Source organism: Pleurodeles waltl, chromosome 4_2 (assembly GCF_031143425.1).
Source record: "Pleurodeles waltl isolate 20211129_DDA chromosome 4_2, aPleWal1.hap1.20221129, whole genome shotgun sequence".
Taxonomy (NCBI): domain Eukaryota; kingdom Metazoa; phylum Chordata; class Amphibia; order Caudata; family Salamandridae; genus Pleurodeles; species Pleurodeles waltl.
The window spans coordinates 361,913,754-361,941,623 of NC_090443.1; the positions used below are offsets into that span (position 1 = coordinate 361,913,754).

Consider the following 27,870-nt stretch of genomic DNA (forward strand, 5'->3'; position numbering starts at 1 on the left):
TGTTGTTCTGATGATCCTAAACATGTCAAGTACTGTGTTTTGGAGGCTGTTACAGCTTGAGAAATAACCGTACCCTGTTACAATCTCCCCCTGAAGCACTCCTCATGGAAACTGCAAGAGCTAGACAAATGACATGGTGGGGCATGGTGAATTCAAGAGTTGCAATTGTGAATACACCTTCAAGTGAAGATTAGTTATGGGAAGATTACGAGCATGAGAGCAACCACTGGAAAGCTGTTTTACCTTGATAATTGAGTGGTCCGAATATTTTCTGTTTTCTCCATTAAAAAGTGTTGAGCATTCAAATGTTACTTTATATCTTCAACTATTATTCTACAGGATTCAGAAAGAAAATACATCACTGACCGACTACACAGAGTTTTTGGAAAATTATTTTCAGTGATGAGTATTCTCCAATTACATTTTCCTCAAAGTTTAAAATATACTAAAGAAGGTGCTCCAAGGTCCGCGCGGGCTGCATGAATATTATTCAACATTTATGACTAACAATGAAGATCCTACTTTCTGTGGTCGGTTGTACCTAGGTCACCAGCCTGTCTGTTGTGGTCCCCAAACTATTTGCACCCACTATGTTGTAAAGAGATATGCTCATATTCTCAACATCATATCCTTTTTCTTCAATTTGCTCAGCATAGAGTTGTCTTGGTTCAGTAAACTGCACTTTCCACCACCACGAAAGGAAAAAGAGTTGACTTTCAATCACCTACCAACACCAAAACCTTTAGTAACAAACCTCAGTGCTGAAGACAGTATATTGGACTTTGGCAGTGACTGCAACACCAGATGGGAATAGGTACACACACCGCGGGATAGGCTGATTATCTGAGAGAACAGCTTCTATGTCAGGCGCCAGTCCAAAGGTCCAGGCTATAAAGGTCAGAGAGGCCAGCTACTCTCACATTTGAATCATCATGGAAACAATTTTCCTTGTGAAAAATTAAACAATTCTTCCCCAAGGGTGGCAAAAATACAGAGGAGAGTCCTAGAATTCGTCCCCAAAGAAGTTAACCAATATGCTCTTGCTTTCTAACATAGTCCAGTGAAGAAGGCATTTTTCACTTCTTTCCTCAGGAACGGCTAGGCCTAGGAGCCCAGTGTCGGAAATAAACCACTTTGTCTTACATTTATTCTACCCCATTCATACAGAGGCATTCAGATGGATGGCTTACCGGGGAGAACAAGCCACCATTCACTCGTGAGCCTTTCAAAGTCAAGCTTCACCTATGACACAAAAACTTTGTCACTCTTGAGTACCGAGTCCTCGGAGCTATACCCAGTATCCAAGCAGTACAGAAATCATGACTGTTGGTTTTCAATAGTTCCTTCTTGAACTTGCTGCAGATCTTTAATGACAGAGCCCATCTGTACATGAAGAGGAAGCTACAAAACGCAACAAAAATAGTACAAAATATACAAGTAAAAAGTCAATTAATTTCCACTTTGTGTGACAGCTGGAACTGCTGGGCATTGCTCAGGACAGGTTCTTGAGTTTCAACACCTGGGTGTGTTAAAGACAGCTGAAGGACTTTGAGGTGGTGCCATGATGTGCCCAGTTCTGTATCATCTTGCCAACTACTTGCAACACCTGACATCGGTTGTGCCATGCAGCACCATAATAAATGGTAAAAAAAGATTTCCAGCACCCAGGAAACAAGCGGAATACTGCAAAAGGCAGACGTTTGAAGCAGTGTGAGGGGATCTGACTGCTGGCTAGCAACAAGCAACGAAATACTAAATTAGATCAGGTACAGGTCCAACGCTTCATCAGCACCGCTCGTGTTTGACTGTGATCAGAAAGCAATTGCTTCAAGACATCCTCTAGGACTCTACAAACAATACTAATAGTACCAGAAATGCATGTGCCTGCACTGCTCTTTCTGAAATGTTTCCCACTGTTTATTATTATTGTTGGAATACTTTAGATTTTCATGGACTAATCCTAAAACACAGAACACCTGACCAGTGTAATAATCATAAATGGCACTAGGAGCTGTAGATATGCCAGTCTTATCAAAAGGTAACGTTCGCAGCATGTGAGGAGATAGTCCAGAATTGTTAGCGATGACTTCGTGGTAAATGCCAGCCTCTGGTCACAGAGATGAAGAAAAGTGTTGCAACTTACTATTTCCCCGTGCCCTCCTTGTCCTTGTGGTGTGCTGAATGTTAGGAGTGACTGGAATGTGGCGTGCTGAGTGTAATAGTAGGTGCCCCACCAGTTGTCATTTAGGCTTGAAGCTTCAGTTTAGGCTGGGCTAATCTTATCATTGCATCTACTCTTGGAGGCATGCAGCGATACAACTGAGCCTTACTGCTGGTACCTAAACAGACAGATATTCCCTGAACCTAATCAGCAGGAATAAATCCCGCCTAACTGAACCAATGGCATCCAGACCCAATCATTACTCCATACAACCAAAGACACACAATACTAGACATGTTGAAATGGTAATATTTCATGTTTAACAACTAAGAGATACACCATCCCACATCAATTACCAGTTATACAAACCAACAGGTGTTGATGGGATCTCACAGGCCCAAACAGGTTCCAATCTGCAGGTCGATACAGATTCTAATTTCAACAAGAGGTAAAACTATTTAGAACACTGGGTAATGCATGTTAGACTGATCTAAACTCAAGACAGGCCAGGTTAAACCATGATAATATCTCTCTGAGTAATATCCATCGAGATGGGGTGTCTTGAACTTCACAATGCATTACATATTGGATTGTGATAATTATTAACTCTCCACATTTTGGCGGGGGTAAAGGGTATAACGGTTTGGCATTTCACCTGCTCACAATTTTGATTCTAGAGGGTCAATTAAGGGGAGAAAACAGATAATAAACTCAATTGCAGTCAACCTCGTTTTCCCTTGGCAAGTGAACAGAATGTCCAGTGTATTCAGACAACAAAAATAGAGCTGTGCAAACATCTACTACCAAGTTCTCCATTGTGCTGGCACCACTCAATAACTTAAATGTAAACAATAAGTAATGTTGGATCAGTTCCTATAGCCATGATCTGAAAACATGCTGCAGGGTCTGGATCAGGCCGAAGGTCTACCTAGAACAAACGTGTGCAGGAACTGGGTCCTAGCAGCTCTCCTTCTCCCAGCAGTCACCTCAATCCAGCAAGTCACACGTCAAGCAACATTGAGAGAAGGCCCCATCAGGTTCGGCTCAAAATCATCTTGCTCTGGATCCGCCCAAGGCTCCTTTCCGAGTCCAGTTTTTTGGATTCTATGTGCATGTTGCTGTCTAGAACTGGGAAATAAAATACACACAGAATTGGTAATTTCAGTGAAAGAGGTTGACAAAAGTGGCACCAAACCAGTACAAGTGGTATTTAGAGTGCTAAAATGCTGTATGCACTGACACTAGTTGGTGTGTTGGAACAAGCACTGGATTAGAAAAACCACAACGACGCATTTCTTTGGGGGGGGAATTGGGCTTTCTACTCTAATAATAAAATGTACAGAAAACATGTTTGCCACACTGGGAGTTAAGCTTTCAAATATACTGAATATTATTCAGATCATTGGTTGTGAGTGTTTTGTGAAACTAAATTTCCCTTGATGTGCTTTGCACACACTTCCTTCCAAAGCAGACTTTCTACTTTAGTTAGATCTTCATTTTAAACGTGGTTTAAAAGAGCAAACAACACTTCATTCATTAGTTTCCCTTCTATCTACCACGTGCTGGATCAAGTGTTTTGAAGGGTTGCATGAAATCTTGAATCTCTTGTCACTTATGCTTACATTTCAGGACGTTTATACAAATTAATGTGAACTGTGATTTGCAAGTGCCTCCAGTGAAAGCTTTATGTGAAGGAGTACCTCATGTAGAATAAAAATGTGAGATGCAAGTAAGATACCTGCTCAAGCATAACATCTCTCCTAAGCAAGACATTTTGCAAACAAATTGGTCGACTCATGGCAGGCTATAGCGCTAGTGGCACCCAGTGCAACAGTCATTTTTGGTGCCCACTCTCTTTTCCCCATCACCGCCTCCCTGGTTTCCCTCAGCGGGAAAAAGTGCTCCTCATCTCTCCATAGCCACTCTCTCACATACATGTCATTTATTCTAAAGCACTGGTAAAGGCTGGCTTTTCCAACAATACATACCCAAACAAACTATTTTTAGCAACTTTAGGAATAGGGAATAAAAGACTGGGGGGAAAACATAACGTCCTATAGTGTTTTATGCAGTTTGCATGAGGCTCTTTGATGACAGTTCATAACACTCCCTGTTTTATATTAGAGGTGTATCTTATGAATTGCAGCAACAAACCTCCGTGACAGAACCAGTAACCCACTCAGCTGTCCACATAAAATACAGATCTGTGATCTGCCTAGCACGTGTTCTTTGCAGCAGGCGCTACTTTATGGCGACTCAAAACTAGATAAAATGATATCTCTCTCTCTAGCAGGAACATTAATCACAAGAGCTATCTTGGCATTTTTATTGATGGCTGAAAGCGGGACAAACAAGTAACTCAGCAGCAGGTGTTTTTAAATCATAAGCTATTGCTAAACACAGAGCACCCATTGAGGTCAGCGCCCCCCTCCACAGGTCAGCGCCCAGTGCGGCCGCACCAGTCGCACTGCCCTAAACTCGGCCCTAGCTCTACTCCAACTATAAATTACACTAAATTATGTAATATGTAATTTCTTGATATTTCAGAATTTCATAGGCCTAATAAAAAAAAATCTTGGCATAGAGTTCTGCACTTTTGGAGAAGAGGGGAGATTCACATTACAAAGCGTTTTATCAAACTCGGTCTCCTTTCAAAGGCACTCCAGGACCCAGAAAGATGAAACGCAGCACTGATGGCCCTGTATTCAGTTGGTGATAGTTTTAAGATGATAATGACTGTGTTACTCTGAGGACAGATAGTAAGATTTGTGCTTTCTTAAGCCAGTGCTTCACAAAATACCTTAATTTTCTCTCCTTTATAATTCTGGATCAACTGCCTTTAATTTGTTATTGAACAATGGCATTACCTTCACTGTTCACAAACGTTTGAATGACTCCCTGCCCATGCCAAGTATTTTACAATGTGATTAGGTTCGATAATTGTCTGTAGATGGTGAGTAAGCAAAATGTTACTTACCCTGTAAGCATATGTTCCTAGTGTGTAGTGCTGTAGATTCACATGCTTTCCACACTCCTGTAAATACCCATAAATTTTCAGTGCATCTGAAAGTGAATTTATCATTTATGCACTAGCCACCATTCAGAATCCTAGTAGTGAGTGTGAAATTATTAGTCATTCCTAATTCAGATTACTCATTTACAACATTGGTTCTGAATTCATGCCCTATAGATTACAACTTTTTGGGAAACCATGTGCTTCAAACTATGGATTGTTGATAATGTATGGGCCAGTGCTAGGGCTGCTGACAATGCTCAAGTCAACTCTAATTCTGAATCTATTACTCTTTTTCAGTGTATAAACCTGATTTCTATGATATTTACAGATAAATGTGAGGAAGCACACTGTTTAAGCCATTCTAGTTGTGGTGAACATATTATTAGTAGCATGTGTGGCTGTGGATACACATGCTCTGCTTACTCCTGCCATCTAGTGTTGGTCTCGGACATTGCAAGTTGTTTTATTCCAAGAAGTCTTTTAAGTCATGGGATGTCCTGTGACTTCTCCATTAGTTGGTAATATAACCCTATTTTTCGACTGTTTTTGCACAGCGGATGAGCGCAAGTAAGGAGTGGGACGTGACATCACCATGGCGACCATGTGCATAATGTGTATAAGGATTCAATATTAAGGAAAAAAAGACATCTGCAGCAAACACTGGCTTCTGAGGAGGCAGGTAGGTAGGCGCATGCGACTCTACTGCACTGCATGCTATGAACAGATGCTTACAGGTTATGCAATGTTATGTGGATTTGTTTAGCACACTTATCACAAGAGGGGTATGCAGATGCTGGAGTAGATGAGTAGGCCGATCCGGCTCCCAGTTGAACAGCCAGGTCTTCAGTTTCTTGTGGAGCTCGAGCATGGATAGAGAGGTCCTGATGTGGCGTGGAAGGTCGTTCCAGGATTTGACGATGGTGTAGAAGAAGCCTCCTCCTGATTTGCTCCTGCAGATGTGGGGTATTTGCGCCAGGTGGAGTGTGGCTAAGCACAGTTACCTGATAGGCTAGTGGAAGTTGAGGCGGTGGTTGAGGTAGGCAGGTCAAACGCTGTGGAGGACTTTGTATGTACTGGTGAGCAGTTTGAATTCGCAAGATTCTGGATTGATAGCCAGTACAGCTCTCTGAGGTGGGGCTTGATGTATGCACGGTGGGAGATATTGAATATGAGTCTGGTGGCAGCATTCTGGAGTCTTTGTATGAGTTGATTTGTAATGCCAGCATAGAGTCTGTTGCCATAGTCTAGTCTGCTGCTGATGAGTGCGTGGATGACCAATCTGTTTTATCTGTATTGAGTTTTAGGCAGTTCTGTTTTGTCCAATTTACATTGTTTGACATGCATGTGGTGAAGTTAGTCCTGGTGGTGTGGTTGTTGTCTGTGAGGAAGAGGGTTATCTGGGTGTCGCCTATGTAGTAGACAATGGGGGTCATTATGACCCCGGCAGTCAGCGATAACGGGTTGGCTTCACTCCAACCGCCATGGCGGTAACAGCCGCCGGGCTGGAGAGATCCATCCTATTGCCATGGTTTTCGTGGCGTTCGTAACACATGAAAACCATGGCGGCAGGCCCTATCAGTGACAGGGAATTCCTTCCTTGTCACTGATAAGTGCCCCCCCAACCTCCCTTCCTTTCCAATGACCCCCTCTACCTTTCCAATGACCCTCCCAATCCCTCTACCTCCACGCCCACTTCACACACACACATGCAGACACTCATTCACACATACATACCATCATGCATCCATCCAATCATACACTTCAACACATACACGCAGACGCAGCACAATTACAGTTCCTACATGCACTAACTTCTTTACATTCACACATGCAGTCAACATACAACACACACCCGCAATCACACACACACATACACGCACATACACATACACAACGCCCCCCACCCCCCTCCCTTGTCAGACTCGACTTACCTGGATCCAGGGGGTCCTCCGGCAGGAGACGGGACGGGGCGCTGCTACCACCAGCAGAACACCGCCAGGTCGTATTAGTTCTCATAATATGGCTGGTGGTGGTTTACTGGCGTGGCGCTGCTGGTGCTAGCAGTGCCACCTTACCGCCATCTGCCTGTATAGCCACAGCTGGATTTACGCCCTTCTTGTGGCGGAAATCCAGCTGTGGTCATATTATGGTGGACGGCTGGTAGCCGCAGCGACGGTCTTTTGGCGGCTGTCGCCACGCCGGTAGTCGTTTTTTTACCACCAATGTTATAATGAGGGCCTATGTTGCTTCCATGTGATTTGATGACATAGGCAAGTGGTGCCATGTAGACGGTGAAGAGGATAGGGCTGATCTTTGAGAGACTCCGCAGATGAGGTTCGGCAGTGTAGGGCTGGAGCCTGACTCGCTGGGTCCTATTAGAGAAAAAACAGAGGCCAGCCATCTCAGGACGGGTCCGTATAGTCCAGAGTTGTAGAATCTTCTGATGAAGGTTCTGTGAGAGATGGTGTAGAAGGATGCAGAAAGGTCGAGTAGTAAGAGTGCTGCAGTTTCCCCCTTGCCCATGATGGTCCAGAGGATGTCAGTTACTGCAATGAAAGTGGTTTCTGTGCTGTGGTTGCTGCGGAATACACACTGCAAGACATCTAGTAGGTGGTGTTGTTCAAGATGGTTGTTTGTTCATAGCTTTCTCCATAACTTCGGATCAGAAGGGCAGGAGTGAGTAAGGTCTGTAGTTGCTGAGCTCTTTTGGGTCTGTCGTGGTTTTTTTCAGGACAGCTGTGATTTCTGCGTGTTTCCAGTTGCCTGGATAGGTCCCACATTGGATGGAGGTGTTGAAGATGGTGGTAAGGTGGGAGCTGATCAGAGTTCCTCCTACGTTGTAGATATGACGGGGGCAAGGGTCAGTGGGAGCCCATATGTGTATTGTTCTTATGATTTCAGCCGCGTCGTTTATGGTTTCCAGCATGTCTGGTAGTCTGATTTGGTGGTGAAGGGTAACTGGCTGCACTTGATGGGGACCTAAGTGCAAGTTAAGGCTGTCTGTGATGGAGCAACCCGGTCGGAAGTTCTGTCTTTGAACTTAGGGCAATATGTACAAACACATTTTCCCATAGACACAGAATGGGTAAAGCCCTTTGCTACATCTGGCCCTTAGTCTCTAAAATGAAAGTCAAAAGTCTTCACTGAAGCAAGAAAGCAGCCTGTGGCTGACGAGGGCTCTATGTTCATCGGTTAGCCATTGGGAAAAGTCTCTATGAATCCACTGACTTTTGGAAGGAAAGCTTTGAGCTGAAAAAATTAGACTTTTGCACCCAGAAAAGGTTGGTCCCCTGCTGGCCGGATTCTTTTTGCATCTTTGTCTGGTAAAGAATTCTGCCTTCATACTTAGTTACTTTTTTAGAGTTTGAATTCTTACAGTAGGGTAAGCCTGTAGCTGAAGAGGGCTCCATGAGGAAAGATACTTTCACAGAGAGACTAAACAGTGTTCACTGCATACTAGTTCACATGTTATTCACTGCATTGCAGATACAGATACATACTGCAGTACCAGTTAAGTTAGTTACCCGTAACTGTAGTTCTACAGTAGTGGCATCCTTCATATGCTTGAATCATTACCCGTCATCAAAGCGTGAGTCCCACTGTACACTTAAAAGCAGTACAGGTCATACATAGCTTAGACAGGCTAAAAAAACATTCACTTAATTAAATTATCTCCATCATTTCAAAAGAACCAAATTCCAGCCAATCGGGTGACGGCACCCCCTGGAACACTCCCCAAAGAGGCTTCAATCCCTCAGATTTCCAAACACAAGTGATAAAATGAACAAGTAGGGAGAAAAGTGAGCCTCCTAGTGGGTCACATGTGAATCTATGAAAAATGTAGACTTTCTTTGAATCAACCTTTTAGCTAATAGCCTAAGCCTGGTTCGTCTAACCTCTGTGAGCTATGGATTGTCCTTAATGGTGTATAAAATGGCTCCCAAAAATGTAATGGTCTTTGAAGGATAAAGCAACAATTTTTGCGGGTTTAAAGTTACGCCTATCTTCCTGAATCGAGTTAGGTCATTGTCATTTTGATTGATCCTGGCATGTAGGGGCTTTTATCAGCCAATTGTCGAGGTATGGAGATATTTGATAACCTTTCTGCCTTAAATGAGCGGTCACTGGACCTAAACATTTTGTGAAAATGCAAATTATGCGATGTGTGAGGAGTAGAAGGTTGAATTTGAGGACAGTGAATTGTTTGTGGTGGTGATGTGGCTCTAGAAATCTTTTATAATAGTCCTACAGCGTGCTGTGCAAGTCGTGAACCAAAGCTCCTGGTACCTGCACCATCTCCTCCTGGGGCTCATGTTTGTAGGGTTGGTAATGTTTCTTATATGAAGTAGGTATTTATCCATAAATTGTGTTCCTGTGGAATAATAATCTTCCTCACAATATTACTCACTCTCCTCTTGATATTTGACATGCAGTTCTGAAGGACTATGGGCTGATCCAGAAGGACCATCATCCCCTGAATACTCCACATCCAACAAATGAGTTGGTGGAAGAAGTGAAACTTTACTTGTAGATGTGTGTTCAGGCATTTGTGAAACAAATGGAGAATTAAATCATTCTCTCACTGAAGTTAATCGCCAATGGCCGTGCTGACAGTATCTGTGTCTTCGCCACCTACAGCGTTACCTCTTTCACCATCAATGTAGTTGTTTTCTCATCGACAACGGCCCATGGGTGAGATCGTAGGTCCTGTGACCTCCGACAATGGTACCATCAACATGACAATATCGTTGACAGTGTTGTCGTCAATGATGGGGCTAACTTAGTCAACAGTGTGGTCTGCGATGATGGAGCCACCATCAATGGTTTCATCAATGTTTTTGTTTAGAGTGGATTTCTACGTCGATAGCACTGAGGGGGGCTTTTTGATCTCTAATGACAATCTTGAAGAAGGTGTTTTTGGCTCTGATTTTGATATCTTCTTTAGAATGCTTATGCAAGCGCTCAGAAGAGAAAACATGCTCCTCAGATGACCCAAAATGAGTCTTTTTGTGAGCTTTTTTAGGTGGTACACAAGACATATGTCCCTTAGCTCCTCTCTTTTCTGAGACTTCTTGACTTAGAGGAATCATCCTCCTAAAATAGAGAAGTGCCCCTGGTCTTGAGCTTTTGAAGCCATAACAACAGCCTCCCTAGCTCTATCCTTTAAGGTTTTTGAGGGAAAAGTACAGCAAATCTTACAGTCTTTTACCTCAAAAGAATGGTAGAGGCAGTAAATATATTCTTTGTGAGGACCCTCAGAATGCAGGATCTTCTTGCCACAGGTCTCACAAGGTCTGAAAAGACCTTTCCTGCTCGAGTCTGGCATCTGAGCTAGTTGGTTTATAATAACAGATGAAGTTGTTCTGAGAAATACCATTTTATATCTATTTTCTGCCACAAAATTCTGGATAACTGAGCAGGGTTCAGGAAGACCCCTCTTAACACGATGTGTAGTAGAAAATCTGAGGGAGTTAAGCCTCTGTGTTAAGTGTTTTAAAGGGTGCTGTCGCCTGATTGGCTGGAGTCTGATTATTTTGTAATGATGGAGATAAGTTAATGAAGTGAATGTTTCCAGCCTTCTGGGCTCTATGCTGCTTTTAAATGTACTGTGGGACTCCCACTTCGATGACAGCAAATGATTCAAGAATATGGATGTATGAGAGACCCAAAACTGCAGAATACATATTAATCAGAGCTGTGATTTTCCAGTACTAAGGATTATACATGCAGTCTCCAAAAGACATGTCCAGAATCCCAGAAGGCAAATTTATCCATCCCTACCCTCCAACACCTGCCACCTAAGAACATCTGTGGCACTCTGTCTTTTAAGCTCATATCTCCATGAAGTTTAGGAGAACAGAATTTCCAGAAAACTGCAGACACTAGACTCCATCGCAGACAACCAAACCTTCGGGTTCTAAAACTGGTCTTTCTTCCCATCACTCTTAAAACTTTCCAGGATAATAAACATTACACCAAACTCAATGCCCTAGAGGAAGAAAATTAAGCCCTGCTTTCCCTCCCACTCTCTACTCACTCCCCATGTTGCTTTACCACAACATAATATTTGTCACAGTGCAGGTCAAGGGGACATCAAGTACATTGTGAGGTGATGTACCTGATTGATACCTGAGCTGAGTGAGCCCCACTTCCTCGTCTAACATTGCACTTGCAAATATAGAGTGCTACCCCAAGTAATGGCCCACTAACCTTCTGCTCCTGGCTCACAAATTTCAGTCTTGACAGGATTCTTCTCACTTCCATTGGCTTGATTTTCAGGGGTACTGCTCCAAGGGACACCACATTGCTGTGTGCCATGGCCCATCGCAGGCCCAGCTTGCTGACAGCCAGTGGTCTGTATGAGTCCCTGGTGTTCCCTTGTGCAGAGTCTGCAGTCACTGTGATATAGAAGGCATCCTTCTGAGGGTCACTAACTCCAACTAGTTACATAAAACAAGAAAATCAAAAATGTTATATTGATGATGAGGTTTCAATAATATAAAAGGTTAAAAAGGGAATGCACTCATTAAAAAACAAATAATAAATTAAACAATGGAATAACTTTTCATCATAAAGCTGATGTAACCAGAAACAAAGCCATTACCTGTGGGTTTGTGTCTAATGAAAATCAGGAGGAGCCCTGCCGTACCCAAAGGCTACTGAAGAAAAGCTCGGCATAGACTGTCAATAAATACATTGTTATTTCAATGTACATTCCTTTTATATTGAACATGACAGATATCTGACTAATTGAAAAGGAATCTGTATGTGTTGCTCCTCTGTCCGCAGACTTCTGGCTACCTATACCTATCAGGGGGTTCTACATAGGACAGTCCGGCACCACACTGTGGTTGCTACATGCCTAATCAGACAGTGTTGCTGAGTGGCATGATTGGTACAAATATGGATGCTGCCTCTGAAACTAACAAACAAGTTATTTACATTTGGTAACACTGTTTCTGGTAGTGACTATTTAGCTGTAGACTCCTCACCAACTGAATATTCCCCAGGCGTCAGATTGGATCCGAAAACATTTCAGCAATACCTCTGTGTGGCGGTAAGTGGCTGTTCCGCTCCGGAAATGATGTGTGGAGCCTATATAAGTGTTACTCTTGCATTCAGTTGCTTTCAAGAGCGTCCATGCTCCCAGACGCAGAGCCCCAAAAGCAAATTGAAGTGACCAGAGTGAAGATTTCTGAACTTGGAATTTTATCAATGGGAAGAGTCAAATCACGGAATGGGGAGGATGGGAGGGTTAGTGAGAAAGTCCGTTCCTAGAGTCTCTACCAGAAAAAGACTTACAAAAGGTAAGTAAAGAATGGTTTATTATCTGGAATCCCAGTTTTCTCTCAGAAGAATCTCCATTAAAGTCATAAGCTGTGGAATAGTCCCGCCCACATGCGGGGATCCCAGAGCACTTCTTATAATATATCTTAAGAGAAGATGTTCTCCTATCTTCAAGAAGGCCTGGAAGATACTTACAACATGAATATTGTGCATCATAAAAAAGCTATAACGGACAATTTCTTCAGATTGTATTTGAAAGAGGGGTAATGAATGTATATGACATCTTAAATCCATTTCACAAACCTTTTTTGAAAAGGAGAAAAATCAAGTAAAAGAGGACAGTGCAGCCCTATAGGCTGCCATTATGTAAATGTGAAAACAAGTGTCTGAAACTTTAAGGATCCAGAGATCACCAGTATCCCATCATGCACAGCAGGTGTCAGTTCTTTTTGCCAAGATGTGGCAGTGTCAGATAGGTCCAATAATTGTGTCTGTTTATTTCCATTGTGGTGGAAGGTTGCTTATGACTTCAATGGTAATTCACCAGAGAGAGAACGGGGTTTACAGGAAAGCCTTCGCTCTCATGAGATCTTCATCGATAATTATAAGCTTTGAATAGAATAGCAATCCCATCTGCACCAAATAGCAGTGGAAACAACTGAGAACTTGACTGACCAGATTAAGCAAATACATTTCTCAGGGAGGCCAGTCCTACTTGAGCATCTGTTCTAGCATCTGAATCCAAACAATAATGTCTGGTAAAAGTGCGAACAGATCTCCATGTAGCCGCTTTACAGATCTCAGCGATTGGAATATTGGTCATTTCCCTCTAGTAGAATGAGTTTTAGGTCTACAGGACAGAACCTTATTTGGCTTCTGATAACATAACAGTAGGCAAGACAATATCCATCGGGATATAGATGGTTTGGACATGGCTAAACTTGTACGGACCAAACCATACTTTACAAACAATTGGTCCGACTTGTAGATTTTTTTTGTTCTATACAGTTAAAACTTGAAGACTCTCCTGGTGCCTAAAGAATGAAGAGACCTTTCAGCTGGTGTAGAAGGGTACTGATACAAGGTAGGTAAAGAAATGGTCTGATTAAGGTGGAAATCTGAAATAATTTTCTGTAGGAATCATGGGTAAGTCCTCATGATCACCTTACCAGAATGGAAAACAGTGTATGGTATATGAGAACATAACGCTTGAATTTAGCTAACCTTACGTGAGTATGGAATGGCTATGGGGAAAGCAGCTTTCCGAGAGAGATGTGGCAAAGAGGCTTTATGAATGGGTTCAAAAGAGGCCTGCATGAGTTTGGAAAGGACTATATTCAGCTCCCAGGAAGGAGATAACCCCCCCATTGGAGGGAAAACCTTTTTCAAACACTATAAAAAAAATACTTGATAACAGGAATTTTGAAAAAAGAGGTTTGTAAAGGACATTTTCTGTAGACAGTAATTGCCGCCAAATGAACGCTTATGGAAGGGAAGTATAAGCCTGACTCGACCAAGTATAATGAGTATGGGGGAATCACTTCGTCTTAGCACTGGTAGGATCAAGGTTCTTGTGAACATCAGATGCAGAACCTTTTCTATTTCAATGAATAAGCTGACCACATGGATGGACAGTTTGGCTTCTTTCAGAATGTCCATACTGGCTCTTGACATATTCAAATGCCGGTATTGTGATAGTTCAGAAGCCATGTTGCCAAACTCAAAGATGAGAGTTTGGGATGGAGCATCTGGCCTCCGAACTTCGTGAGAAAGGCCGGGCTACATAGCAGTCTCATGTGTGGACGCTCCGACTTGTGGAGAAGGTCTGTGAACCACAATTGTCCTGGCGCTCTGGAAGTATCAAGATCATTGCGGCCCTTGAGTAAGACAGATTGATCAAGACTGACAGAATTAGAGGCATTGGAAGAAAGGTATAGAGAAATTTGCTTGACCAGTCGATCATAGGGCATTCCCCAGCATCTCAGGTTGGAAGACCCTCAAGGTGAAGCCTGGGCATTTCATGTTTTCTGCGATGGTGAACATGTCAATGTGCGGAGAGCCCCACATTCTGAAAATGTTTTGCACAACGTTGTTAAGGACCCATTCCTAGTTTTCTTGAAGGACTCTGCTTAGGGAGACTGCTTGCACATTTTGAACAACTGGGAGATGAGTCACAGTGATCCGCAGCTCTCTGGCTAACAGGCAGTTCAAATTGCCTGGGCCTTGTGAGATAAAGGTCTGGACCTCGTTCCCTGCTTGTTCAGGTAGTACATAGTTGTGTTGTCCATCTGAACAAACAGGAATTGTGTCTTGAAGGACAAGAGAAAAGTCTTCAGCACCAGAGGAACTGCTCCCAGCTCTAGGAGATTGATGTGATAGGTCATTCCTCTCGGACACTATGTTCCCTGGATTTGGATGTGATCCAATGTGTGCTCCCCATCCTAACAACCAGGAATCTGTTACTATGGTCTGGGAAGAGACAGCCTGATGAAATGGCATCCCTTGAAGCAGATTTGTTGTAGAGCACTACCATTTCAGAGACTGCTTTGCATTGGGAAGACTGTGATTTTATTCTCCCAATTGCTTGTAAATTGGTCCCATTGATCAAGACATTCCTGGAGGGGTTGCATGTGGAAATGGGCATTAGAAGTTAGTAAGATACACAAAGCCATCGACCGAGAAGAGATGACACTGTTCTCACTGTGGATTGCGCGACTCATGAGAGAGTGACATTTCAGACAGTGATAGTCTCTCCTCCAGAGGACACTCTTGCTTGAATGCTGTTAATAGGCCCACAAGTAATGCAGCCTTTGGACTGGAGTAAAGTTTGACTGGTGTGATTGATATGCAGATCTAACCGTTGGAGAAGATTGCTGGTCTTGGTGTTCGACTGGTAATGTAGTTAGGCCTCTTGAGGTGTTGACGGCTTGATGAGCCAGTCATCTAGATACGGGTAGATTAAAACTCAGAGCTTTCTGAGATGTGCAGCGACTACTGTCATAAAAAGTTCTGGCACTGTCCACTGGTAATGAACTTGACCCACGACCAACTTCAAGAATTTGCAATGCTTTTGGGCTATTGGGGTCCTGGAGGTATGTGGAACAGAGCCAGTCTCCCTGGAGTATCTGGGAATAGATCTGATGCAGTGCTAGCAGTCAATATTTTTCTCTTCAAATCCACTTGTTGGCTTGTTTCAAATCATGAATGAGTCTGAACTGGTTTTTGGGACCTTTTTTCCAACCAGAAAATAAAAGGAATAAATCTTCATTCCCCAATGTTTGGGAGGAACAGACTCTCCACTGCATGCTTCTGTAGAATGATGATTACTTCCGAACCCAACATCTGTAGATGGTGACTGGGTGGTTTTGGTGGAATATCTGGTGAAGGACTGGTGAACCAGAGGCAGTAACCATTCTGAAAAATATTTAATGCTTAGGCATCTTTTGTGATTACTTGTAACTCTCTTAGCAAATGAGATATACTTCCCCAGGCTAACAGAAGAGAAAGTAGTGATTCATTGTTTAGAGCCTGCTGTAGTTTCCATCCCTGGGAAGGCTGTTGAGCGGTTCTTCCTCTTAACTGATGACACTGCTTCTGTTGATAAGGTCTCTGCGGTTGGTGTTGCTGGCGACCTTGGTACCAGTGTTGGGTTTGAAGCTTCTGTGGGTAAAAATGACATTGGTTTGTAGGTGTGCTTTCCTTGCTCTTTCTGCTTTTTTCAGACCTACTGCCTCTAGGGTCAAAATTTCGGACTTCATCCAGATCATTTCTTCATTTGTATGACTGCCCAATAGCGTAGATCCTGAGAATGGAAGGTTAAGAATCCACTGCTGCGATTCATGTTTAAAGTCCATAAGGCGGAGCCATGAATGCCTTCTGATGGCCACCCCATGTATTCGTGGGCTGCTAGTAATGATGAGTCAGCAGCAGCACTGATGATTTGGTTGGAGACCATCATATCCTGTTGACCACTTCGAGGAGGTCCTCTCTCTAATCTCTAGGAAGGTTATATGCAACCCTTTGTGAAGACTCCCACAAGGCTCTGTCTTATCTGCCCAGGAGAGCTGATGCACTTGCTGCCTTCATGGTGGTGGCAGCTATATCGCAAACCCTGTACCCCAAAGAATCCAATTACTTACTTTCCTTGTCTGGTGGCACTGTTGACAGAGGGGTGGAATGTTGTTTCCTTGCTGCAAGTATGACCAAAGAATCTAGGAGAGGGTCTGAGCAGAGAAACATTGGGTCCTGCTGAAGGTCTGTACTTCTTTTACAACCTTGACAAAGCAGATCTGGCTGAGGCTAGTGTGAAGAATTGGTCCATTGTTGGCTCTAATAAGCCTGGAATCAATGGTAGGAGGTCTAGATGCTGATCTTTGATGAAGTGTCTCGAAAATAACTGATGCGGATGGTGCAGGAATCTCACAGGTGAGTAGTTGCGTTCTACAAATCCTTGATTGATTGATTGAGAAGGTAAATGTCTCGTAGGAGGAGCTTTAACAGGTTGTGGAAGAGGTACTGGCGCTGGAGGAGGTGCTGGCAGTGGAGTCGCTGGAGGAGTAGGAGATTCTGGCAGCACTTTAGGCGACTACAGAGAGTATACCCTGGAATAGTTCACGTACAGAGATGATGGTGGATGTCTTTGCTTTGATTTTTTGGCCTTTTCCACAAATTTGGTTGGTCTTAATGTCAACAGACTCCTCGATGTTGACTTTCTCTTATGTCTCAAAGTCAATACTCCTCACATGGAACTTCTTCTGTGCCTCAACGTCGTAGTCTCCTTTGAAGTCGACCTTCTATGTCTCAACGTCGACCATCAATTCCTCTTCAAAGTCGAACCCAGCCCTCGATAGTGAACATGTAGGTATACTACCTTGTCTCGGCATCAACGCTCTCGACATCGACCTGGAACAATCCTGTTTTTGGGCTGAGCTTCTCTTTTTGGATCTCCCACGCTTGGAGTCTTCAGAGGAAGGTGAAAAAGCCCTGGTAGAGGACTGACCCTCTCCTCGTTCTCTGGATGTCCCACCTTCTGACTCAAACTGTTGTCTATGTCGTTCATCTTTACCTTAAATTCAAATCTTTTCCCTTTCACTCAGGGTACGTCTGGAAAACTTCCTACAGTGTGAACATCTGCCAGGAACATGGTTCTCAGGAATGCAGATGATGCAGACATCATGAGGGTCTGACTTGGCCTTCTTTCTTCCACAGGCAGGACACTTGTCAAATAAAGATGGCATTTTATTTGACCAATGACAAAAAAATCCTTTCAGAAGACAAAAAACAACACAGGGACAGATGACATCAGTTGAGTGGATTAGTTGTCAGAAATCTCCTAGTAAGAATATTGATGAAAAAAGCCAAAAAGGCAAAGCTTAGTGCTCCAAAATCCTGTCACCAGGAATTGGAAAAAAGAACTGAGGCAACTGCCATCTGCTGGGCATGATAGGATACTGGGGGTCTCTAGGATCTTAAAGGTGCAGACACTGTTTTCACATTTACATATTGGCAGCCTATAGGGCCACACTGTCATCTTTTCCTTCTTTCTCTTTTAAAAATAGGGCTTGTGAAAGAGATTTAGGAAGTCAAATTACCTTTTTCTAATTAATTTGACTTAAATGTATGTGTACAATTACATTCATCACCCCTTTTTTCAAATGCAATCTGAAGAAACTGGCCATTAAAGCCTTTCTAATAGGCTGCACAATATTCATGTCTTAGGTGTCATCCAGGCATTCCTGAAGAAAGGCGAACATCTACACTTAAAAGTTGCATAAGAAGAATTGCTCCGGGATCCCCAAATGTGGGCAGAACTATTCCAAAGCTTATGACGGAGATCCCCTGAGAGAGAACTTTTTTTTTTGATAAGAGACTTAGCCGCAGATTCTTCACCTTTTGAATATATTACCAAAACAATGGCTATTTGGAGGCAGGCCTGTCAATGGAATCAAACAACAACTGGCAGGACCAACTGGGCAAAATGCCTCTTTTGGATGACCTTACTGTCCAGACAATAGTGCTTTGTGAACATATGGAGGGATGCCCACTAGTCACCTGGCAAATGTCTAGAACATGGATTTCGCACGCCAACACAGTGATAGCAACTTTGGCCATGGCAGAATGAAAATGCAGTCCTTCTGGAAGCTGATTTTTGGCTAATGTATACCAAATCTTAATACAGAGCACGGTTCAGTGTGAGATGGTTCTCTTCTGCACTGCTTTGCTTTTTTTCGCTCTAGAGAACGCCACAAAGAGCTGATCGTCCACCAGGTGTTCTTTGGTCAGATCTATGTAAAAGCTCTCTTGGGGTCCAAGTGATGGAATTTCTTCTCCTCCTTAAAGGGGTGAGGTGGAGCATAGAACGTGGCAGGATGAAGGTTCGACCGACGTGAAGAGGCATCACAACCTTTTGTAAGAAGGATGCTTGCGTCTGTAGAACCAGTTTGTCTGGGAAGAAGGTGGTGTACAGGAGGTTGACACTGAGATCTTGGAGCTCATTCACCCACAATGTCAATGTAATGGTGATGTGGAACACGGCCTTGAGGTGTTATATGGCTCCCACAAATTGAATAGGGCTGTGTATCAGGTCAACATAAACGTAATGATATAGAAACTCAGTCCGTCCTTACCATCAGGAAATGTTGATAATTCCTAGCTAGCTCACAGTGCCCCATCTGAACCCTTGAACATACCAGGGTGCCAGATGGTACCTGCAACTTTGAACATGACTACTCGGAAATGGCCTTTACAACATGGAATGAGCCACGTGTACAGTTTCTTCGCAAGCAGAACACCACTTGTCTGAACCACGACTGCCTGGAGTCTGCCTTAACCACGCATATGTCTTAACTACGCATATGCGTGGTTAAGGTAGAGAGCGGTCTAGCTGGGCGGATCAGGTACAGGAAGGATCGGGAGATGTAAGTGGGGCTGGGGCCGGGTTCTAGGTGGGGGATTGTTTTTAAGGTTGAGAGGCAGTTTTAGGGCTCAGGGTGGGGGGGGGGGGGAGTAGTGTAGTTTCTTTTTGGCAAGGGGCAGCGTTTTAGGGTTCTGGTTGGGGTGAGTGGGCGTTGGGGTACTTTTAAGGGCAAAGGCTGGGTTTTAGTACTCCGGATGGGAGTGTCAGAGTAGTTCTAAGGGCAGGGACAGTTTTAGGGCTCAGGGCAGGGGTAAGGGGTAGTGTTCAGGACAGGGTCATTTAGAGCTCAGGGTGGCGGGGGTAGGGGCAGTTTTAAGGGTAGATTACAGGGTTGGGGTATCTGGTGTTAGGGTGAGGGAATTTACCACGCATATTCCTTTACCAATCAATCTTTCATCACAAAATTTGTTGTAAAGACGCAGTCGTGGTTCAGACCGTGTTGTTTAGGCATGCGTGGCTCAGGAATGCGTGGTTGTGTCATAGAACCCGAATACTCTGATTCCCAAGGAAATCATGGAAACAGATCTACCCTTTCATTAGCACAATGCATTCGCAAGATAAACAAAAGAAAGATACAAAATTGGCTTTTCAAACATTTATTGAAACAGTCGTATTCTTGCATAGAGAGAATGAGCTGCGATTATTAGGCAGATGAAACAAAGCACTGTAACCAGCATTATGGGAATGGTAAAAAAGATAAACAATTCAATCATGATAATGTCACTCCATTGGTACATTCCTATCTGATTCTGCCTATACCATTAAGCATAGTGGGAGTACCCTCTGCCAGATATATTGGGGTAGCCTAACCACCCCCCCCCTAATACCTGGGTATGAAGTACCAGGAAGTCCGTCTGATGTACTGCAGGCTATCGTCCTCAGCAGAAAGGGGGTGTAGGAGTCAGCAGGGCTGCATCTTAGTCACACTACACCGTGTTCCAGGATAATACCAGCATAAGTGCTCCTCTGCTGAATGCATTACAGAGGCAATATATATATTATGAAAGCACTGTTGATATCGCACTGCTTCAGAGATGTGGAGCTGATGTGGTGATCTGTCTGACTACGGAGGCATCTCCAATTGACAATCATAATACAAGGGCATTGTGTTCTGTATTTTTTTTACTTGGACAGGGTGTATAGACCACAAGCCAGCAACGCTTATGAGGAATAAGCCGCATTTACAGTGACCTCTCATTACACGTCACATGAGTGTAAAAACATGTAAAGTCATCATCAGAAAAAGATGCCCAGCTAAAATATGCAAGCTAAAATGGAGACGCTGCGTGGGCTGCAAATGCAAAAGGCCATCAGTCCCAGCAGCCTCAGAGTTGACCTTGCTGAAATCCAGGACTGAGGCTGAAAGATCTAAACCTATTCTGAAAATCCTGGACTCTCTTTGTTGGGGTAAAGACACAAAAATTAACAGTGTCCAGAATAACTCCTATAAAGGGAAGTGCTTGAGAAGGAGTCAGGAGTCCGCACTTTGATAAAGATCTCCAAATATGACAGGAGGTTTATCGCACTTTGATGGTGGTTGATGACTGCCTGTGGCGAGACAGCTTTCAGCAGTCAGTCGTCAAGGTAGGGGAAGACTGGCAACCCTGACCTTTGAAGGTGTACTGCCATCACAGCCATCACTTTCACAACACCCAAGAGGCACGGGTGAGACTAGAGGGGAGCACTGCACACTGAAAATTATCCTGTTCCATCACGAACTGCAGATAGCCGGTAGGTCGGGTACATGGAAACAGGCATTCTGCAGGGTCAACTCCAGCATCCGGGCTCCAGAGTCGAGGACAAATAAGACCTGGGACGAAGCGAGCATTTTGAATTTCTTCTTCCGGAGAGAGGTGATGAGTGGCCGCAGGTCTAAAATAGGTCAAAGGCCTCAGTCCTTTTAGGGCACCAGAAAGTAGCAAAATAACAACTATGTCTTATTTCTGGCCCTGGCACCCTCTCAAACAGCCCCTTTGGCCATAAAGGCTTTCGCTTCCCCATCATTTGCTGGGGGGATGAAGGAAGGTGCAGAGGATGAGCGAGTAAGGGTAAGACACATCCCTGCGAACGATCTGCAGGACCGTCTGATGTTACAGCTTGCCATACCAGGAGGAATCTTTTGATCTTGCCTCCCACTGGATGGCTATGCTTCCCTAAGGGCATGCTAAAAGGGTTTCAGAGGCGAGGCTGCGGCGGGTGCCGAAGACTGGGCGGCCTGATGACCGTGGTCATGCGGGACACCATGGCTTGATCATGAAACTGAAACTGCTGGTTTCTTTGCCAAAGGCTGGCAGTATGAACCAGCTCTGCCAAATCTGTGGTAGGAGCTGGAAGGTTGGTGCTGTTGGCAAAGTGGACCAGATGAGCGCAGAGAGCATGCAGTAGCTCTGATCTCTCTAAATCACTCTAAAGCAGAATCAGCCTGGTCTCTAAACAGGTGAGACCCATTAAAGGGTAGTCCCATAATGGAGGACTGGATATTGCCCAAAAACCCAACTGATCATAGTCACGCATGGCAGCGATAGGCAACACTAGTACCTTAAGCTTACCCAATGGAACCAGTGGCGTCAAGCGAAAACGCATTGTGAATGTGGCCATATCACATCCATACTGGATGGCCTTGTCAACGACAGGTCGGAAAGCTTCAGGGACACCAGGGCGGACTTATGCCACTGAGTCCCAAAGGGCATTGGAAAAGTGTTGCAGGAGGCAGCTGGCGATAACTGATTGGAGAGCCAGGTTCGTAGATGAAAAAAACCTTGTTTCCCTAATGGTTCCACCTGTTTAGACTCCCTATCGGGGGGAGTAGTAGGAAGAGTGTTGGGGTTAGATCTGCTTGGGGACACCAACACCACTAAACTTTCATTGGAGGGGCGCTGAGAGAAAAACGCAAGGTTGCCCGGGGCAGGTGGACAGTGTCTCGCTATTTGTCTGTTGACTGGGGTACCAGAGCGAGGTTTAGCTCAAGTCCCCAATATCTGTTAGTGCTTCATTAAATGGTAAAAGGGACTCAAGAGGATGTCTGCCTCCAAATGGAGAGCTTCTGTCAATACATTAGTCTTGACCTCTCTGGTGGGGAGCTGCTAGTCAAGGACTCTGGCCGCCCTAAGCATTACCATAGTAAACTAATTCCTTGATGGCTGGTACAGGAGTTTAGAGAAGGCCATTTCAGAGGAGGTATAGAGACCACTAGTCTCCTGCAAGTCATCATACCAATTGTCGTTTTGATAGGGCTGAGCGAACTCATCTCCGGCATCATTATCTGAATCTGTGCTGAAAAAGGTGTGTAGGGTGAGTGTTGCCCCTCTATTATCGTCGAGCTCTGCTTCAGTCGATGTTGGATTGGCGCAGACTCTAAGAGTACTGAGGGTATCTCCTCAATTGTCATTAATAGATTCGGAACCGGAGTTGAAATCCCAGGGACCAGTGGACGATGGTGTTGGATGCAAGGTCTGGATCGGTGCTGGAGGCATCCTGGCAGGCTTAGAGGGTCCAACTGACACCAAAGGTGAAGCCACTGGTGGTAATCCAGACTGGATTGCTTCTCACTTGGGACCGACTATGTGCTAGTGGGAGTCAGTAAGATCTGAAGTGCTGGAACATGGTCGCACAGAACTCTTCAATCTGTTGTGCAGCGACGGACAGCCCAGGAAAAACAGATTTTGCCGGAACCAGTTGCAGGATCAGTTCCAAAGTTGAGCGACTCCAGGAGCAAGACTGAAAGCCATGGTGCTGCCCCTGTGCCTGCTCAAGAGTAAGCAAGTGGCAAGATGGGGCTGAGTCCCGCTTCAATTTCTTGTGTTTCTATTTGGCCTGACCAAACAATAAGGATTGCTACGAAGACTAGCCTCCAGAGCAGTTTTGGCAACTCCAAGCACAGGAATGGCACCGGGACCAAATGTTGGCCTTGGACCACAACTTAGATGGGTCTTGCAGAGGAGTCTTCCTATGCTTGACAATGTTAAGCTTCACCTCGCAGTCCTGGATGGCCTTTTGGTTCATCAACTCGCAGTCATAGTAGGCCTTGGAGGCGTGACTTGACCCTAGACACCACAAGCACACTTGATGGGGATCTGCCAATGGCATTTGTTTGCAATAGACCCTACAGGGCATAAGACCTGTCGTTTTCGAGGATGACATTCCCTGCACACTGAAAAAAAATGTGGACAAAAATCTTAAGGAAAGTGTCTCTGAAAGACGATAGAGGGCTCCTGATCTATATTTGCTGGCTTGGATAAAAAGGAATTGACATCTATGCATGGAAGTGGTGCCTATATACATGCTCCGCACATCATTTCTTGAGCAGAACGGCATCAGTACAGAGAGGAATGGCACCACCTACTGGCATGCAGAGGTGCTTCTGAAAAATATCTGGATCCAGTCTGACGCCTGGGAAATAATTAAAAGGTGAGGAATCTGCGGCTACAAGTCTCCATCAGAAGTGATAAACATGCAGATTGTTTCGTGATTTGGGGTGATCATACATGTCACCTCACCTTCAGTGGGAGGATGTCACCCTCTTTTCAATCGCAGCCACCATTCAAAAGGCAACTTGCTTTCACAGACGTCAATATAGTGTACCTTTTTGTAAACCTGCATCACTCTTCTAAAAAATTATGATCTGCATATTTAATGTACTGAGTAGATTTCTGTCATGGAGAGTGTGTGAGTGAGAAAGAGTCCTTGCCCAATTCCTTAAAACATTTATTTTGTAGCATCACGTTCAAAAGAAAGCAAATAGGCTACAGTTTTATACCTAAAAAACTGGACCATCGTACTAAAGACAGCCATAACACTGCAAAAACTATTTGTCCCGAGTCCATTTTCCATGTTTACAAGTAAATACTATTTCATGTTCCATCATGGGATAACCCATAATATCTATAGTTGTCAGATAAGCAAGCCATATCACCATCTAGAATGGTGGTAAGAAATGAGAACAATGACACTAGTTGTAGAGGGAAAAGAGAAATGAGGTTTCAATTACAAATGTTCAGCACAGAGACTTATGCATTAGTACATACTGTAGTCACAGTCCACATCAGAGTGTCTGGCCAGGGTATGGAAGAATATTAGTGTGGTTCCCACTGCAAATGTCACCAATTAGAACAATTTAACTAAGAGCAGGAGTTGATACGTTATGTCTAATTGAATGAACTCCGGAACCACTTGGAAGTGGGCTGCTGGTGTACTAACATTTATATCAAAATATTCATTTGGCTAGTCTCTGCTGGAAAGGTCAGGCAGATTAGGAAATACATGGAAGATAATTTATTTGGTTCATGTGAACCTCTAAAATAAGCTTCTTTACTTTTACAGACTACTCTGGAGAACACAGGTTTTGTGTTTCCGTAGCCCTTATGACACCATTGTCTGTGCAGCGAATTCTAACCTGAAACTCTTGATACCAGCATTTCCCTTATTACAAGTACAGGATAGGGCAGCGGGCGCGGTCTTTGGGAGAAGACTAGACTAATGTAGGCACAACATGAGACATTAAAGAAACTGGAAGTGAGAAACTATGTGGCAGTTAGGGGCGAGGTTAATACACACAAGAGAGAATGAAAGTAGAAGACCTTTGGACTGATAACCCATCTCAGTTACAGATTAAAATAGATTGTAAAAAAAGGTGTGCAGTCATGGTCTTTTCACTCAGACAGAGCCCTCCTTGCCGACTGTAAGCACGCTTGGGCAGTACTTACAACTTACCAGCCAGCCTCCACAGCAAGCTATTTTTCGTGTCCTTATAGTATTTATTTGAAGGATAAATTTATGGCCTTCAGGTTGGGAGACTGTGCTTTTTTTAAACATCTTCCCAGTTGTGGCAGCTGGCAAGAATCTCTCGAACATGTGGTATGCCTGTGCCAAGCGTTATTGAAGGAGTGCAGATTTTTATAACGGGGCTAGTGGAATGAACTGGGGCCCGCTCATGTCGGCAGGCTAAAACTGCATCTTTAGTTCCAGATAATATGATTTTGAATGTCTTGCTAACTAAATGTATTAATGTCGCACTAAACAAGTTCACTAGGGTCACTGCGAGTAGTGACTAATGGGTTGTGTGACCATTTTTGCTCTTGCTCCATTAGTGTCCATAGGGTATTGTAATAATGATTTGTTTTTAATATAGCTGTTTTTTAGTCTTTTTTTTACTATGTTATCACTATTTGATATGAGTGTCTTATTGGAGATAAAATATGGCAAGCACGCAAGCACTTTAAGGACTCGCATAGCTATTTTCAGTAACTAACCTGTGCAATATTCTTTTATTTATTGATTTTTGCAGTTTGATTTATATTATGACGTTTAGGCCTTTTTTATGCTGATATTGAAATGTAATTCCTTGCTGCAATTGCATTGCTTGTTATAGAATATTCTGCTGCCTTCAAGGGCAAGTAATTGTTGCAGCCACGTTTTTATTGTGATCATATTGTCTGGTATTAGTGTTGTGCTCTTAGTAGTAATATAGGGCTTTAAAGTTATACACACACCATGAACTGGGTGGTTACATGTTATTGCAATTGTCGGATAATGGGTTTTAATTGTAATGGATTTTAATATTGATACAATAAACATATCTATACACACAAGAGAGTATGTATTACACCAATCCTTCGGAGACTGCACTGATTGCTGGTGGAAGCCAGAGTAAAGTTAGAAACTTTAACTCCGGCACTCAAGATGATCTATGGTACCACCTATAAACAAAGAAGCCATCTGGCAAGACAATAAAGATCAAGTTCCAAAAAGAACTGGCTAGCTCCGGTCATCAAAAAAGTCAGGGCTGGTGAAGGATCTATTCCTTCACAGTCATTTAACTACGTGAAATAGGTTGCTGATGAATAGAATGAATAGCTGTCAAGAACAAAACCCTTCCTTTTTAGGTCGAGTGTAAGCATTCGACCTCATAAACTTTTAAGTGTACTTCTTCCATGGGCTTTCAGCTATTTCATTTGTTAGTTTCAGTGTCATTTAAAAATTCTTGCTTGCTAGTGGTCAGTCATGCCTCTTTGTTCCTCCTTCTTCTCTGTCAGAGCAGGGACCAACTACTGTATAATTACACTTCGTCCTGTTAATCTGGTCGGTAGAGACTTTTTTTTTTTTTTTTTTAAACTTAGTTTCCTGCTCCTTTCCAGTGAAGCTTCCCTTTTCATTTCCAGAGCATTCTTGCTCTGAGTTTAGCTTAGCTGTAAACAACTCTATAAATCAGGCTGCTATCTTGGTCACATTTTGTCTTTATGGGCTTTCTGCACCCTCTCTCAGCTGCCTGGCTCCATGCCCTTCCTTGGCTTGGATTTTCTTTATCGAGTGTGTCTGCCTGTGGTCTCCGGTGCTGAGAGCAAGGGCGGAGGATCCCTCGCATGCAGCTCCATCAGTGCACCTCAGTTTACACACTTCAGGCCCTCAAGCTGTGCCAGTGTCAGAATCCCACACATGCTGTCTTGCCAGAGTACCTCAGTTCCTACAGTCAGTACACACACTGCTGTTCCAGTAGTGGGAAAACGCATGTGGCTCCATCAGTGCACCACAGTTTACATACTTCAGGCCCTCAAGCCCTGCCAGTGCCAACATCCCACACACGCTATCTGCCCGAGCACCTCAGTTCTTACTTTCAGTACACACACTGCTGTTCCAGTACTGGGACCTCACGCAGCTTCATTAATGCACCTCAGTTCACACACTCGAGGCCCTCAGCTGTGCTAGTGCCCTCACCCCACACACGCTGTCTGGCAGAGCACCTCAGTTCTTACAGTCAGTACACACACTACTGTTCCAGAACTGGGACCTACCGCACAGTTCCATCAGTGCACCTCAGTTCACACACTCCAGGCCCTCAGCTGTGCTAGTGCCAGAACCCCACAGACGCTGTCTGCTGGAGCAACTCAGTTCTTAGTCAGTACACATACTGCTGTTCCAGTACTGGGACTTTGTGTGGAGCTCCCTCAGATCACACACTCCAGGCCCTCAGCTGTGCCAGTGCCAGCACCCCACACATGCTGTCTGTCAGAGCCCCACTATACTTACAGTTAGTACACACACTGCTGTTCCAGTACTGGGACTTTGCACGCAGCTCCATTAGTGCACTTCGGTTAACGCACTCAAGGCCCTCAGCTGTGCCAGCACCCCACACTCACTGTCTGCCAGAGCACTTCAGTTCTTACTTTCAGTATGCACACTGCTGTTCCAGTACTGGGACCTTACATGCAGCTCCATCAGTGCACCGCAGTTCACACACTCCAGGCCCTCAGCTGTGCTAGTGCCAGAACCCCACACACGCTGTTTACCAGAGTACCTCTATTCTTACAGTCAGTACTCACACTGCTGTTCCAGTACTGGGGCTTTGCACGCAGCTCCATTAGTGCACCTCAGTTAACATACTCAAGGCCCTCAGTTGTGCCAGTGCCAGAACCCCACACACGCTGTCTGCCAGAGCACCTCAGTTTTTACAGTCCGTGCACACACTGCTGTTCCAGTACTGGGACCTCACGTGCA

General features: G+C 44.1%; 1 protein-coding gene across 2 annotated transcripts in view; it reads right to left on the reverse strand.

Annotated features, from left to right (window-relative positions):
• Positions 1-2,458: 2,458 nt before the first annotated feature.
• The window catches only part of FAM234B (family with sequence similarity 234 member B), a 254,974-nt gene continuing 229,562 nt past the window's right edge, over positions 2,459-27,870 (reverse strand). For both annotated transcript variants that reach the window (XM_069231446.1, XM_069231447.1), the window contains 2 exons: positions 11,388-11,617; positions 2,459-3,289 (listed from right to left, as the gene is read on the reverse strand). In XM_069231446.1, coding sequence (XP_069087547.1) covers positions 3,284-3,289; positions 11,388-11,617 — 236 coding nt within the window. In that variant the 3' untranslated portion in view covers positions 2,459-3,283. The remainder of the gene's footprint in view (positions 3,290-11,387; positions 11,618-27,870) is intronic.